This window comes from Citrus clementina, unplaced genomic scaffold (assembly GCF_000493195.1).
Source record: "Citrus clementina cultivar Clemenules unplaced genomic scaffold, Citrus_clementina_v1.0 scaffold_7, whole genome shotgun sequence".
In the NCBI taxonomy this organism is placed as follows: domain Eukaryota; kingdom Viridiplantae; phylum Streptophyta; class Magnoliopsida; order Sapindales; family Rutaceae; genus Citrus; species Citrus x clementina.
Window position 1 is genome coordinate 7,645,442 of NW_006262075.1, and position 15,212 is coordinate 7,660,653.

A 15,212-nucleotide genomic window follows, 5' to 3' on the forward strand; every position below is an offset into this window, starting at 1 on the left:
TGAGTGTCTATGGAATTCCAAAATCTAAAAGTTAAATACACCACAAATTTTTAATTTGCCTTTAAAAGGCTATGTCAAACAGACCTAAAAAAAAACTTATAACCTCTATACCGGTTTGAGGAAAAATTATAGAATATATCATATTTGAGTGTCTATGAAATTTCAAAGTCTAAAAGTTAAATACACGACAAACTTTTAATTTGCCTTTAAAAGGCTATGTTAAACAGACCTAAAAAAAGACTTATAACCTCTGCACCAGCTTGAGGAGAAATTATAGAATACCTCATATTTGAGTGTCTATGGAATTTCAAAGTCTAAAAGTTAAATACACGATAAATGAAATTTCAAAGTCTAAAAGTTAAATACACGATAAACTTTTAATTTGCCTTTAAAAGGCTATGTCAAACAGACCAAAAAAAGACTTATAACCTCTACACCGGCTTAAGGAGAAATTATAGAATACCTCAGATGTACTATAATTAATTGATATATGCATGATAAATGTAATTAAATTTAATATGATCACCACTTATATAATAATGATTCAAAATAAATATACACATGTTATGATATTATTATTTATTATATGGATAATATAATAGCTCATACGTATTTTAAAATTTCTGAAGCTTGGGAATCCAGACCTTTCACCATACGTACAAGCACGTCCACAAAAGTTGGAAGTTCAATTTTCAACAGGAAATGACTAGTTGTCTACTCAAGCACCAGTATTTCAACAACGTAATTACTTCTATAATTATGCATGAGCCATCTTAATTTCTGCTATATCAATATAAGAAAATTTGTTTAGAGTAATGTCAATGGGGATTGCTAAAAACGTGTCGTAAAGAATAAGACTGATGATAAGTTAAAATAATTAAACAGTCTGTGGCTCGCAATAATATAATAATAAACTTACTTCAGCTTTAATGATTATTACCATTATCTATGTGAGCTCGACTCTGATCATATCATTTCATCTGGTGATCATTTCGAGGCACCTCTCTCTCTCTCTCTCCCCCCCTGACCTATTTGTTTTTGTTTTGTTGTCGTTTTCCTAAAATGGAAACTGCTTCTTTAGCATCTCCTCTTTGTACAAGCCCTGCAGCTAATTATGGAAATTACCATCCTTTAAAATCCTCTATGTTGAAATCTCCGAAGAGACACAAGAAACTCACATCAAGATGCAACATTGGGAGTACTTTCTGTATTCGGAATGGTTTTTCGAGTAAGGAAATTTTATCCCATGCGGTCATGTTATTCTTCTCATCAGCCCAATTTCTTACTGGGATTATTTTGTTATGCTTGTAGGAAAAACAATGGCGGTGTCTGCTGCACAATCTGAAAAGGAGCTCGTCATAACAAAGAAGAAAGAAACTGGAGAAAGGAGAATTGTTGTGACTGGGTTAGGTGCTGTAACGCCACTTGGTGACGATGCACATTTGTTTCACACCAGCCTTCTTGAAGGGGTTACTGGGATAAGTGATATACAGGGCTTTGATTGTTCAGAATTTCCCACTGTATGTATAAATATTGTGTAAATTTCATTATCATAACTGAGTTTGTGTACAAAGCTATTGGATGATACTATTCTCAAATCTTTAACAGAGAATTGCTGCAGAAATCAAATCTCTCTCAACAGATGGATGGATCTCACCAAAAATTGCGAAGAAAGCAGACAAATACTTGATTTATGCTCTCGTCGCTGGCAAAAAAGCCTTGGTAGATGCTGGAATTACTGAACAAGTTAGCGGAGAGTTGGATAAAAGTAGATGTGGGGTTATAATTGGCTCTGCCATGGGAGGCTTGCGTGTAAGTGAGCTTTGAGCTTTGAAAACAAAAGTCAATTAGGAGTGGCAAGTATTATGGTTTGCTTATAAACAAGAGCATGTAGCCTTACTAGCATGTTTTAATGATTTTCTGGCTTTTGAACAGGTTCTTAATGATGGATTTGAAGCAATAAAAGTTTCGTATAAGAAGATGAGTCCTTTTTACATACCTTATTCATTAACCAATATGGCTTCTGCTGTCTTAGCAATGGATTTGGTAAGCTCATAAGATAGCTTTGTGGCATGTTGAAAAAAAAAAAAACATTTAAGCAATCTTTTACTGATTTGAAATTGACATGTTTCCAATTATGTGCAGGGATGGACAGGTCCAAGTTACTCAATCAGTACAGCTTGTGCATCGAGCAACTACAGCATACTGAATGCAGCTAGTCACATGATCAAAGGTGACACTGTAAGCAACTTGCCTTCATCTCAAGCTGACATTACTTAAAGCTAAGAACATCCCTTGAGATGTTACATTACAGAAGTCTTAGTTTGATTTATATTCAACATGCTTCATATTTGTTGAAAATTTTGCGGGACATTATGCTCTGTGGTGGTTCAAATGGGATGATTATTCCATCAGGTACAGTTAACAAAGCCGTTGCATTATAGAGTAGTTCAAAAATATCTGTTAAGATAAGAATTTTTTTTGATGAAAACATTACCTATATCCTAGGAATATTTATATTGTATAACCAAAAATCTATACTAAATTATGCAGAAGCGTACCTGAATCCATAACATTGAATTGTTCTTTAGAGTTGTGTAGTTGGCCTTACCTGAATCGATAACATTGAATTGTTCTTTAGAGTTGTGTAGTTGACCTTTTAAATTTACACGTTCTTTTATAAAATCCTTTTAAGTTTTTCACTGCTCTCTCTCTGGTGATGGGATGTCAATAGAGAATAAAAAGATATGTGTGAATTGGGGACTATAACCTCTTATATAGACAACTTTTTCCTATTGTCATTAGGTATTCCTAATTCTGCCCATCATATAATTATAATACCATTGAATCTCTACACATTAAAGGTCCACGCCCTATTAGAACACCTTTAATTGGATTTAACCTTATATGACAGTCCGTGCGCAACACATAATTATTTATATATAAGTCCAATGTTGGATAAAGGATCCAACAATATTGGATTAAAAAATCCAATAATATCATGAGTTTTGTTTTATTGATCTCAGGCATAACCAATCTTATGGCATGCAATGCTCGTTCGCAAAGAAATAGCGAACGTTGGATTAAAGATTCAACAATATTGAATTAAAAAATCCAACAATATATATCATTAATTTTTTTTTGACTGACTATTTATTGGAATATCAGGCATAGCCGGTCTTATCGCATGCAATGCTCTTTCGCAAAGAAATAGTGATCCAACCAAAGCTGCACGCCCATGGGACGCTGTAATCATTTCAACTCTTCCCTCTCTTCTTGTTGAATAACTTTCTATTATAATAAACGATTTGGCAATACATATTTTGATTACACAACGAGCAGGATCGCGATGGATTTGTTATGGGAGAAGGAGCTGGGGTTTTGCTTTTAGAAGAGCTGGAACATGCTAAGGTTAATTACTAGCAGAATCATCACTTTTTACTATTAACTATAGGGCATTATTTCCCACTCACGCACTCATGTATTTACAGTCAAATAATTCGACAGAAAAGAGGGACAAATATTTATGCAGAGGTTCTGGGTGGAAGCTTAACTTGTGATGCTTATCACATAACTGCACCTCATCCTGAGGGTTAGTACATAGGCTTTCTAAAATTCCCACTGTCCGCAACTATTTGAGTTTATTTCTGCTGGAGTAATATATACGTTTTTGAAATCAGGGGTGGGTATGGTATCTTGCATGGAGAAGGCTTTAGCTCAATCTGGGGTTGCCAAGGAAGATGTGAACTACATTAATGCACATGCTCCATCAACAAGACTTGGTGATCTGAGAGAGTATCAAGCTGTAATCCGTTGTTTTGGAAAGAATCCTGAGGTAAAAACTGAAGCACATTGCCGCTTATAATTTAGTTAATTATTATAAACTTATTTAGTTGCTATTATACTTCATCTGATTCCAACATGTTGCAGCTAAGAATGAACTCTACAAAGTCCTTGATTGGCCACCTACTTGGAGCTTCAGGTGCTGCGGAAGCTGTTGCCACAATCAAGGTGAATAGCTTCTGCTTTCTCCCATGTATACATGGTGTAACTGTGTAGATCACTTGAATATTTAATATGCGCGTGCTCATCCTAGAGTGCTGGCCACAATAATTGAAGCCTTACGGATTGAAAGAAGATATATACAATAGGGAGGCCCTATTGGTGCAATATCCTCCACTATATGTTGAAAACTTAATAAAGCTTTTTCATTACAGTTTTAACTTTGTTTGGTTGCTCGCTCCAAGTTTTACATAATACAACATCACTGTTGGGTCAGAAATGAAAACTTAGGGGGCAGGTAAGAAAAAATTTGAAAACATGAGGCTTTTCAATAAAAGTCTGGATGGGAGTGTTATACGGTAGCCATTCTCGTGAGAGAATCCCGTATATGTTTCTTGTTAAATGTCATGATTTTTAATACGATATAGAAGAAGGCGGCCAACCCAAAAAAGAAAAAAAATTACTTGAAAATCACTTAAGAAAGTGTTAGGTTTGGGGACATATCATGGCTGTTTTTTAAATAGGATTTTTTCCTTTTTTCTGCAGGCAATACAAACTGGATGGATACATCCAAACCTAAATCTGGAAAATCCTGACAAACATGTGGTATGCTTATTGAATTTAAAATGGAAATATTTTCAAAAAAGGTTACTGCTTTTTCACAAGATGTCTCTGCTGATTCAGGACGCAAAAGTACTAGTTGGCCCCAAGAAGGAACGTTTGGACATAAAAGTGGCGATGTCCAACTCATTTGGCTTTGGTGGACACAATTCATCCATCTTGTTCGCTCCTTTTAAAGGAAATTGATTATGGCTAAAGAAAAAACCCTGACCACACGCGTGTGCTTGGATGTTAGTCAATTTACAGCAATTAATTAACATCCAAATCCAAGTGCGTGCATTGTGGAACTCTGCCAAGACGTATATTTTGTATTGGCATGACATTTGGGTATTGTTATAAGGGTGTGTTTGATATATTGTATTATATTTTATTATATTGTATTATTTTAATGTAGATGTATTGTATTATTTTAAAGTAGGTATATTGTATTATGATGTATTGTATTAGAACTGTATTATAATAATACTGTATAATATTTAGTACTACATTGTATTAATTTTTAATAAATATTTGATATTATACTATGCTATATTAATTTTTTAATGAGTAATTTAAATTATACATTTATAAAATAACATTTATTAGTAGTTAGAAAAATACTAAATATAGAATTCTTAAATTTTAGAAATTTAATATTATCTTTTTGGTATAAACGTTGAAAAAAATCATAATTCTTCGTAAAGATTGAAATAAATAATTCAATCAAATAACCTTCAAATAATATTATCAAATAACCTTCAAATAATATTATAACATAAATAAGTAATTAAAATGTACAAGATTAAGTTAAAAATCATTTTAAGATAAAAAAAAAATTACACATACTATAAAATAATATAGTAACTATAGTACGATAACCAACAAAATAGATTGTTAAAAATAATTCAAGTAATACAACAATATTTACAAGTACCGTTTTTGCTATCTTTCTCTTTTAAAGACTCCTTTTTTGTTTTATTCTCAGAACTTCATAGTTCTTTGTTTTCTTTTTCTTTTTCTTTGCCTGTATTTTCTTTTTCTTTCTTTTCCTTTTTCCTTTTTCCTTTTTTTTCTTCTGTTTCCTTTTTCGTTCTTTTCATTTTCCTCTGTTTTTTATCTTTCTTTTTCTTATAAGTTCCCTTTGGGTGATTTGTCGGAGAGTTGTGTGGCTTTGATTGCTGGGTCTTTGAGATCACCTTCAATGGTTTTGGTGTCTGGGTTCTTTTGCATGCCTTCGTAGCCGACGCCATAGTATGCAAAAGAATATGGCAATTTTTCGGAAGCTTGAATAAGCTTATTTTCCCAAGCCAACCGGCACTTGCGGCGGCGGGGATGAAGCTCAATATTTCTTGGAAATGGTGGTGGTGAAATTCTGGTTCTTGTTGCGGACATTTCTCCTTTCTTCGTCTCCTTCATTTTTCTTTTTTTTTCCTCTTTTTCTCCTTCTAACGCAGTGAGGCATAATTCCGACTCCCCCACGGGTTTATTTTATATGGTATTTGGTGTATTGCAACAGTAATTTTACGTGGTCTAATACCGTGTTAATTTTCGCTAAACGTAGTATTGTATTAATTTAATATAATATAAGATTATCCAAGAGCTTATCCACCGAGATTGGTTAATTCAAATGCACCATATCTATCGAGAAGCAAATGCAGCAGCAGATTTTCTTGCTACTTATAGCCTATCGTTTCCTTTAGGTCTAAATTGTTTTCAGTCTATTCCTTTAAATATGGTTAACATCTTAAACAATGATGTCTCTGGGGTTGCACACTCTCGTTTAGTGTTGCCTTAGCTCTTTTTAGAGCCTTTAGTAATCAAAAAAAAAAAAATAATATAAGATTATAATGAGGTGTAATGTTGGGTGCCAAACACGCCCTACGACCACTCCGTTTGATATGTATCAATTATTATGATGCCGCAGTTTAAAAAGACACGCATGTTGATCGATCCTTGTGAGATGAGAAATAAAAGTTGAGATTTTGATATCTCTAAAATTTAACACACTTTTCAAACCAACTGATATTTGTCTATTATCTTTCTAGTTTCATCATCCAACTGAACTGAACCATATATTTGATTTTAGAACGAGGTAATCCATACCAAAGGTAATAATAGTCAGAGGTGGCATAGCCGTGATGGTGAAATTTTTGTCATAAAAAATTTAGGATAAAATTTGGTAGACCAAAAACTAATTTTTGGGTTAAATTATTAGCATTCTTTCTTTAATCTCATTAAATTCTTATTTTGTTACAATTACATATAAGGATAAATATAAATAAAATTAATACTACTTATATTTTTAGTCTCTCACTTAAATTTATTTTATTTGTGCAATATATTATGATTTTTTCTCTCTTCTCGATCTATATAATTGATTCTTGCACAAACTAAAAATATTGATCTTTTTTTATATTAATTATTTTAATTTTTGGGAAGCTTTTTTCTTTTGTTTTATTGAGAAAGAAAGTATGAATAGAGGCCAATAATAGAGATATCAAGATTTGAATAGAATAATACTGTAAAAAAATTCAACTGTCAGAAAGTTACAGAAAAGTAAAAGTTTTACAAATGAAAAGAGTCTTTTCTTGGAAAAAAAAAAAAGGAAAAAGTATTTTTGACATTATGTGGAGGATTTTGTAGAGGTGGCCACAGTTCAACTCTTAATTCTCTCTCGGAATGAATTTCTCTTCACCAAAATTTAAGTGAGAAATTGGCAACTATTAATTAAGAATATAAAAATTATAAATGAGTTAATCTCAATATTATCACTATTTAAACACGTGGCATAATATTTTATTTGGGATGTTTAAGCATTATTATTATTATTATTATTATTATTATTATTATTATTATTATTATTATTATTATTATTATTATTATTATTTGGTTGCTTTATTAGCATGGATTTGTTGATTTACGTGTGAACTAATTAACTCAAAGTCGAAAGAACCAGACGTCTCAGCCTCTAAGACTTCAATGCACATGCCAACGTCGTTTCTCTGATATTTTCTGATTGCCCGCTAGAGTCATCAATTCATTATCTACTAAGCTATCAAGAACCTCCGGAGCTTCTGCTGCTTTTATTTCAATTCTAGTTATCAAGTAGTTCAAGACAAGTTTTGTTTTAATTTCGTTCAATGGCAGCTTCTTGTCTTCCTTGTACATGGCTTCCTGCTTTCGAGCTCGACCATGCTTTAGAGCCCCTTCTGTTGCTGTCTTCGAACAGACGCCTGAAGCTCATATCGCCATTAAGTTGCAACAACAGTAACAGTACTAGTTTTGGTATTTGCAATGGCTTTTCGAGTAAGCAATATTATTATAATCAATGGCCGCCCTCTTTGGCCTTCTTTAATTGTATTAATGCTTTCTTACTCTTTCATGTCGAAAGCAGCTATCCGAAAACGAAGACAAAGCCACGCAAATCAAGCAGCAGCTTATTCAGCTAGTGACGGTATTATGCTTGAATTAGTTTTATTGCTTTTAATTTTAACAATGATACTACTATTATATATAGTTAATTAGGATACATATCATATATGTATTTCCAGTGAAATGTTGAGCATGGCTTATTACCATGTGCATGAAGTGTTATTTGACTTTTTTTTTAATTATTTATATAATATGCTACTGTTATTGTTTTTAGCAGGATGAATATCAAATGTTGAGACTTAAATATTGAGATGTCTGATGCTTTTATTCTTTAATTGAATTACATTTTAACTATGTCGGCTAATTTCCTCTGGTGGGTACTGTTAATTGTCATGCTGTAAGGTAAAACTACAGCGGTGTCAGCAAAATCTGAAAAGGCAGCACCTGAAGTGAAAAGAAGAGTTGTGGTGACAGGTTTAGGTGCAGTAACACCACTTAGTGATGATGCACATTTATATTATACCAAACTTCTTGAAGGTGTTAGTGGCATAAGCCAGATAGAGGGCTTTGATTGCTCAAAGCTTCCCACGGTAAAATCATCAAATTAATTGTTGACTCAATTTCACTATCATAACTGGGTTGTTTAATTAAATATTTGCGAAAGCTAACTCTCAATTCTGACAGAGAATTGCCGGAGAAATCAAGACTCTGTCAACAGATGGTTTGGTCTCACCAAAACATGCTAAGAGAGCGGACAACTACTTGATTTATGCTCTCGTTGCTGGCAAGAAAGCTTTGGCCGATGCTGGAATTACTGAACAAGTTAGTGGAGAGTTAAATAAAAATAGATGTGGGGTTTTAATTGGCACTGCAATGGGAAGCATGCGAGTAAGTGAAGCTGCTTAATTTGTGCACCTAGACATATCACATTGAATATAGCCCCTTTTAAGCCTCAGAAATTAATGGGTTCATTTCAGTTCTTATAAAACAAGAGTGTGCCACAGGCTCTTAAGGATGGAATCGACGCAATAAAGATTTCGCACAAGAAGATGAGTCCTTTCTCTGTGCCTTATTCAATGACCAGTATGGCCTCTGCTGTCTTAGCAATGGATTTGGTAAGCTTTAAGGATCCATTTGAAACTGAGGTGTTATGACTTCTAGGAAAACTGTTTAACATGTTAAAAAGCTTTGAAACTGCAGGAGTGGATGGGTCCAAACTATGCAATTTCATCAGCCTGTGCGACAAGCAACTGCTGTATACTTACAGCCGCTAATCATATCATCAAAGGAGATGCGGTAAGCAGCTCTTCATCTCTTGCGGAAATTATTCAAAATTCCCTTAAAGACACTACGTTTGTAAAATGGCAGGACTTGATGCTATGTGGTGGTTCTGATGGGGTAATTATTCCTGAAGGTATCATATAACTTTCACATTTTGAATAGCTCATACATTTTTAATTTTCAAGTCCATAAACTTCTCATGTTGTTTCCTCTGCTTATTGGAGCTTCAGGCATAGCAGGTTTCATTGCATGCAATAATCTTTCTCGGAGAAATAGTGATCCAACCAAAGCTTCTAGGCCCTGGGATTCCGTAATGCTTCTAAATTCTTTCCTCATTATTACATCCAACTTGGCATTACTAATATTTCAATCAGATACTTTGATACTATATATTTTGCGATTTTAGCAGGATCGCGATGGATTCGTCATGGGAGAAGGAGCTGGAGTTATGCTTTTGGAAGAGCTTGAACATGCTAAGGTTACTTGTTGGAATCATTTTTCAGCTTATGTGAGTGTCTTACAAGGTCTCATTTTCTTCTGATGTAGTTATTTATTTACACCCAATTATTTTGCAGAGAAGAGGTGCAGATATTTATGCGGAGTTTATGGGAGGAAGCTTCACTTGTGATGCTTATCACAAATCTGAGTCCCGTCTTGACGGTTAGTAACCAAGCATTCTGAAACTGCACTGCCAGCCAGAACTCTACATTTTCAAGTATACAGAGATGTGTTGCTTTTCTGATTTCTGGAAAATCATTCTGGAACCTCATACTTTACAAAACATTTATAAAAATCATCAGGGTTCGGTGCGGTTGCTTGCGTAGAATCATCAGGGCTGGGTGCGGTGGCTTGCATGGAGAAGGCTTTAACTAATTCTGGGGTTTCCAGAGAAGATGTGAATTACATAAATGCACATGCTACATCAACACGAGTTGGTGACCCCAGAGAATTTAAAGCCGTAATGCACTGCTTCGGACAGAATCCTGAGGTAAATTGAAAGCACATGTCCACTAGGCACCCGGGTAACTTCTTGACTATGCTTTTTTGACTCCTCAATTTTGCAGCTAAGAATGAACTCTACAAAATCCATGACCGGCCACCTGCTAGGAGCTGCAGGTGCCGTGGAAGCTATTGCAACAGTTAAGGTAAATATCTTATGCTTTCTTCCACGGAGAAAATCACTCAAATGAAATTGAATCAATGCAGAAGCTAATACGACTATATGCGCATACTCTATTTACAGATGCTTGCAACAAGTGAAACCTGGAATGGCATAAGAGACATGTTTCATTTGAGTAATTTTAATTTTTTTCTTCTCCTCTCATATAGGCAATACAGACTGGATGGATACATCCAAACATCAATCTTGAAAACCCTGACAAAGATGTGGTATGTTTCCATATCATTTGAATTGGAATTACTGCAGATCTTTGCTTTTACCGTTGGTGTCTTCACTTTTGTACAAGAAAGCTAAAAGTTTAATGGTCCAGGACACTAAAGTGCTTGTTGGCCCTAAGAAGGAACGTTTAGACATAAAGGTGGCAATGTCCAACTCTTTGAGCTTTGGTGGACATAATTCATCGATCTTATTCGCTGTTCACAAATGAATTTTATGCGTGAGGCTCAACGTTCAAGTAATTTAGCACACGTCTGCTTTACAAACATGTACTTGCAGCATTTATCAACAGATTTTTATCACAATTTGTGTCAACAATACGTGCCGAAATCCGTCTTCTCATTCTCCTCTTCTTCCCGTTTCTACCAGATTTGTGAATATTTACAGAAAGACCTTTACTTGGCTCCACACTATCTTACATGAGCCAAAGTTTGTCATGAGCTGCTTATGTGCCGTTTATTCAACTCACATACACAAAAAGGCCTAATAAACACCACTGAGATGATGAAATATTACAGTAATAAATAGGCATCGGTAAGGCAAGAAATCAGTTTCTCCAGTTTCATGTTTACCAGCACCACTAAAATCCTTTGACAAACGCCTTACCATGAAGCAGATTTACAGAATGAATTCAAGTTGATCAATTGCACCATAGAAACAATCAAACTTCCTTAAAAGCATGGTATACTATGCGTCACTAGGAAAGTACATCTCCAAAACCAAAAGTTGCTTCTGACAATATCAAGCAGCTCGAAGAATTGAATGTAATGCAAAAGAACATAGGAATGGTATCAATAAAGCCTCGTTAAAGGCCTGAGGCTAGAGTTTTCAAAAATTTGTACATAATATACTTTGGCGCATCGAACATTCTAAAAGGGGTCTCTCTTACACAATTCCACAGGGTAGATTTATCCGTACTCCTATGACGTACCAACTGGACTATTAAATTGTATCAAGAACAGAAACAAGTGTCGATGAAATCTGATGCCTCTGAAGTGTTGACACCAAGCCATGAACACCAGCAACCCACATTGACGCAGAGGAACCCAGGCAAAATGTGCAACTATTAGATCCGCATTAGGGCAACTGAATCACCATAGCTTTGTTTTGAGCCAAAAGACAACGAAGACCACCCCCAACACAATGGCCACAGGAGCCCATTTCCGAATTAAAGCCTACAGACAAAATACAAAAGCAGGTAGTGAATTCTGATTTCCAACTTATCCTAGTCAAAAGAAAATAACATAATTATTTCTAAAACATTCATATCTTCCACTCAATTTTATTGACAATAGTCTGTGCAACTTAATAACCATAATTTAAAGTCGGTCATAACAGCTTCGATATACTAGTTACAAATGACCTGCCAAATCATCATCTTGTGTATGTTTACTAGACTAATAAAACTAACCTGTCGATTCAAATCTTTTGCCTTATCAGCATAAATGCGCGACTCTGATGTCAACCGACTGGACATTTCACTGACCTCTGGAAAATTGATATTAGAAACAGTTAATACCAAAACACAAAAAATACATATTGTACAAGTGTATGGGGGGGGGGGTAGAAATGGGATCTATCAACTGAGTGAGAGAGAGAAAGAAGATTTTATTAAAAGTTAACGGGTGGACTGTGAAGCAGAGAACAATGTAATTTCAGTTTTGTCAATTTTCTGGGAATAAGAAAAATCCAGGAAAACAACATAATATAACCTACAGAAAGAATAACAAGATATCAAAGTAAAAACATATTTGTAAATATCTTGATACTTAAGTTCATTAATGAAGAAAAAAATTACAAGGTAAACATAGACCTCAATTTCCATAACAGTTTGAAATCATAGTGTCTAGTCCTGAAGTGACCACTGGAAAGAACCTACGAATGCAATAGGTTGGGTGCATTTCGTAGTCCCTGGAGACATTAAAATCATGTTGCAAACATCTTCTTTTTGATTCTTTGATTTCCAATACACTATAATGTCTCTTGACCAACTAGTAAAGATAATCAACAGTGGAAGATAGATGCCGTACCAGAATATGCAATGTGAATGGATGCAGAATTGTAAATTAATCCAGAAAAGATGTTATAACACATTCATAACCATCAATAGTAAATTTACAAATGCAATATCAAAATAAAAACCATTTATCATCTTCAAATAGGCAATTAAATCCAGCTTTCTTTAGCACTAGTTAGCCCATAAAATAAACTTAGCATCCATTTATTGGTAATTCATTCAAGGAAAAGCATAACAAATGACATAACCAGAATCAAGTGAAATAATAAATTAAAGTAACTTACGGTCCAACTTTTCACCAACACCAAGAACTTCCTGCACATTCCGGGTCATTATCTGGTGGACCTCATAAAGTTCATCATTCAACTTGGCAATATTCCGCTGGGTACGCGTGTCCTGGTACAATTTCTTTGTTTTCTGTATGAATGTATCTTCAAACAGAAAGAGAAAGAGAGAGAAATTTAATAAAATACAGCCCAATATCAACAGATACATCATGTCACGGAAGGACAAAGAAAAGTGAGATCTACCAAATTTTATGAAAGCGTAAGGCCTGGCAGCAGTTTCAATCTGAGCCCCATTAACACGCTCAAATTCGTTCTTGAGGTCTTCCAAGTATTGAAAGGCCAGCTTTTTGGGATAAGCACGGTCGCACATTGTCAAGTAACAAACACGTCCTTCAATGATATAACTAGAACTTGGGTCAAGGAAACATGGGAATACTTAAAGACACATACTGATGCAAAATATCCTACATGAGATAAGTTCCAGATGTATCGACGGATACCATCTCTAATAAAATACCATTATGAGATGGCATGACACTCCTTCTGAAGCATCCTACTTAGCAGTGTACGAGGAAGAAAATGGGAAAAGAGACAGCAGATTAGTATATATATATATATATATATATAATAAACATTGTCACTACACAATTAACATCAAAATTTTACATCAGCTCTACACGCATGACAAGACACAATTCAAATCAATATCAAAGAAATATAAACAAACAAAACACAAGGATACTGGAAAACATAAGGTCCTGTCTCAATTGACATCCTTGAAGCCTCATTCTGGCCTCTCGAGAGATTCTTAAACAAGGCCTTGACTTGTTGCTTGTACATCTCAGCATCTCTCAAATCACGACCATCATCCAGTCCCTCCGCCAATGGAAGACCATCAGTAACACGGGCAATCATCGTCATCTTCACCATTTTTGGCTCACTTTAAAATTCCTCTGCTACACCAAATCACTACAATGGCAATAGGTCAAGCCATCAGAAACCCAGATCCACAAAAAGATAATAAAGCTGAAATTCAACCTAAACCCTAAAAAGAATCTCAAAAGAAAGTAACATATCAAGCAAAATAATAACTTTTTGACTTCTTTAACACAATTCTCACAAAAATATCTCAATTAGAACAAAAACATAGGCATCATTTGGTCTTTTAATCTTCGCAATTGCAACTAAACTTGTCACACAAAATGCATAATTACAAATCAACTGTTTGATACCCCAAAAAAGGGCCCAACTTTCTCTCTTCATCAACAAATTTCAGAAACCTTCACAATAACTAGCGTAATTGATAACTGGAAAAAAAAAATTAAGATTTTCCACATAACACTAGTTGATTAAACAAAGAAACGCACACATCGAAACAATATTTCATGATCTAGCATAAACCCATCAAGGGCAACCCATTGAGCCAATAAAATCAAGCAATCACACGTTTTATAAAATACCCATCACATAAATCACGCACAATCGCTCCATTATAGCGGTAATTATTTCAAATCAGCAGAAAATTTAACAGAAATGAAATCTTTTTAAATGAAAACAAATAAATAAAGGTACCCCTTTTTGCATTTGGGATTTTCTACGCGAATTCAACGATCTGAAGAAGAGAGAAGACAAGGGTCGACAGAGAGAGAAAAGAGCTGTGTATCAAATGAAGGGATTGTATGTACGAAGGCGGACTTTCTAATATGTACGGTTGCAGGGATCAAAGCTGATATGGATTGTACGTTTGAGAAATTGAAGGTGAAGCTCGAAAAGTACAACCCTGCGAGGCATTAGTTTTATTCTCCCGCACAATTTCGTGTCCTTTTTTAATGAAAACTGTTTTTAATATTTTTTTCGAATTTTAATTATAATTTTAATTGTACTGAGGTAAGTAGCGTTCAATAAACCCAATTAATTAACGTATTGTTGGCGTTTTTAGTTATAGTTTAACATCTTTCTTATGAACATTATCAGGTCACCGTTGTCATGGTATAGCCCAAATCTTTTAATAACTAGATCGACACGATACGATTATCATTATTTAATTAAAATGAGTAACATAATTAATGAGATACGACGCATTTTAACATATTATGACACAGTAATTTCATAAATAGGTAAATGTGTTAAAACGATGTGATTTAATAATATCTATATTATTAGGGTCATAAACAGATAAATTTGTTGAGGTAGTGCCTTAGATAGATTGTTAGTTCCACACACATTCACCTCACCTATTTTAATTAATGCATTAACA

General features: G+C 34.4%; 3 protein-coding genes across 5 annotated transcripts; 2 read left to right on the forward strand and 1 right to left on the reverse strand.

Moving 5' to 3' along the window:
* The first annotated feature begins 1,062 nt into the window (after positions 1-1,062).
* On the forward strand, positions 1,063-4,809 carry LOC18036733 (3-oxoacyl-[acyl-carrier-protein] synthase II, chloroplastic). Its single transcript, XM_024181060.1, has 13 exons — positions 1,063-1,228; positions 1,312-1,520; positions 1,609-1,812; positions 1,936-2,046; positions 2,146-2,237; positions 2,366-2,415; positions 3,169-3,248; positions 3,343-3,411; positions 3,508-3,592; positions 3,681-3,835; positions 3,931-4,011; positions 4,549-4,608; positions 4,687-4,809. The coding sequence occupies exons 1-13, from the start codon at positions 1,063-1,065 to the stop codon at positions 4,807-4,809; spliced, it is 1,485 nt and encodes a 494-aa protein (XP_024036828.1).
* Positions 4,810-7,626: 2,817 nt separating this feature from the next.
* LOC18036742 (3-oxoacyl-[acyl-carrier-protein] synthase II, chloroplastic) lies at positions 7,627-11,204 on the forward strand. Of its 3 annotated transcripts, none has more exons than XM_024180338.1 (14): positions 7,627-7,908; positions 7,997-8,056; positions 8,377-8,564; positions 8,659-8,862; positions 8,979-9,089; positions 9,175-9,270; positions 9,343-9,388; positions 9,486-9,565; positions 9,662-9,733; positions 9,831-9,915; positions 10,056-10,243; positions 10,320-10,400; positions 10,585-10,644; positions 10,746-11,204. In XM_024180338.1, the coding sequence occupies exons 1-14, from the start codon at positions 7,743-7,745 to the stop codon at positions 10,860-10,862; spliced, it is 1,554 nt and encodes a 517-aa protein (XP_024036106.1). In that variant the 5' UTR covers positions 7,627-7,742; the 3' UTR covers positions 10,863-11,204. The 3 variants fall into 3 exon arrangements, with proteins under 3 accessions (XP_024036106.1, XP_024036107.1, XP_024036108.1); XM_024180339.1 differs by having other exon boundaries at positions 9,665-9,733; XM_024180340.1 differs by having other exon boundaries at positions 7,627-7,887.
* Positions 11,205-11,414: 210 nt separating this feature from the next.
* LOC18036739 (25.3 kDa vesicle transport protein) lies at positions 11,415-14,774 on the reverse strand. Its single transcript, XM_006426685.2, has 6 exons — positions 14,528-14,774; positions 13,698-13,924; positions 13,199-13,359; positions 12,953-13,099; positions 12,063-12,139; positions 11,415-11,826 (listed from the first exon to the last, which is right to left on the reverse strand). Exons 2-6 carry the CDS (start codon positions 13,883-13,885, stop codon positions 11,743-11,745), a joined length of 657 nt encoding a protein of 218 aa, XP_006426748.1. The 5' UTR covers positions 13,886-13,924; positions 14,528-14,774; the 3' UTR covers positions 11,415-11,742.
* Between the last annotated feature and the right edge of the window lie 438 nt (positions 14,775-15,212).

Excerpts from the sequence above, each read along its gene's own strand:
- LOC18036739 (XM_006426685.2), bottom strand. The coding sequence starts at position 13,885 with ATGGTGAAGATGACGATGATTGCCCGTGTTACTGATGGTCTTCCATTG. Across the intron at positions 13,360-13,697 it reads ACAGGACCTTATGTTTTCCA|TTATATCATTGAAGGACGTG; the intron begins GTATCCTTGTGT and ends CCCAAGTTCTAG. Across the intron at positions 11,827-12,062 it reads CAAAAGATTTGAATCGACAG|GCTTTAATTCGGAAATGGGC; the intron begins GTTAGTTTTATT and ends TTTTGTCTGTAG.
- LOC18036742 (XM_024180338.1), top strand. The coding sequence starts at position 7,743 with ATGGCAGCTTCTTGTCTTCCTTGTACATGGCTTCCTGCTTTCGAGCTC. Across the intron at positions 8,863-8,978 it reads CTGCAATGGGAAGCATGCGA|GCTCTTAAGGATGGAATCGA; the intron begins GTAAGTGAAGCT and ends AGTGTGCCACAG. Across the intron at positions 10,401-10,584 it reads AAGCTATTGCAACAGTTAAG|GCAATACAGACTGGATGGAT; the intron begins GTAAATATCTTA and ends CCTCTCATATAG.
- LOC18036733 (XM_024181060.1), top strand. The coding sequence starts at position 1,063 with ATGGAAACTGCTTCTTTAGCATCTCCTCTTTGTACAAGCCCTGCAGCT. Across the intron at positions 2,238-2,365 it reads AGTCACATGATCAAAGGTGA|GCGGGACATTATGCTCTGTG; the intron begins CACTGTAAGCAA and ends GTTGAAAATTTT. Across the intron at positions 3,412-3,507 it reads AAGAGCTGGAACATGCTAAG|AAAAGAGGGACAAATATTTA; the intron begins GTTAATTACTAG and ends ATAATTCGACAG.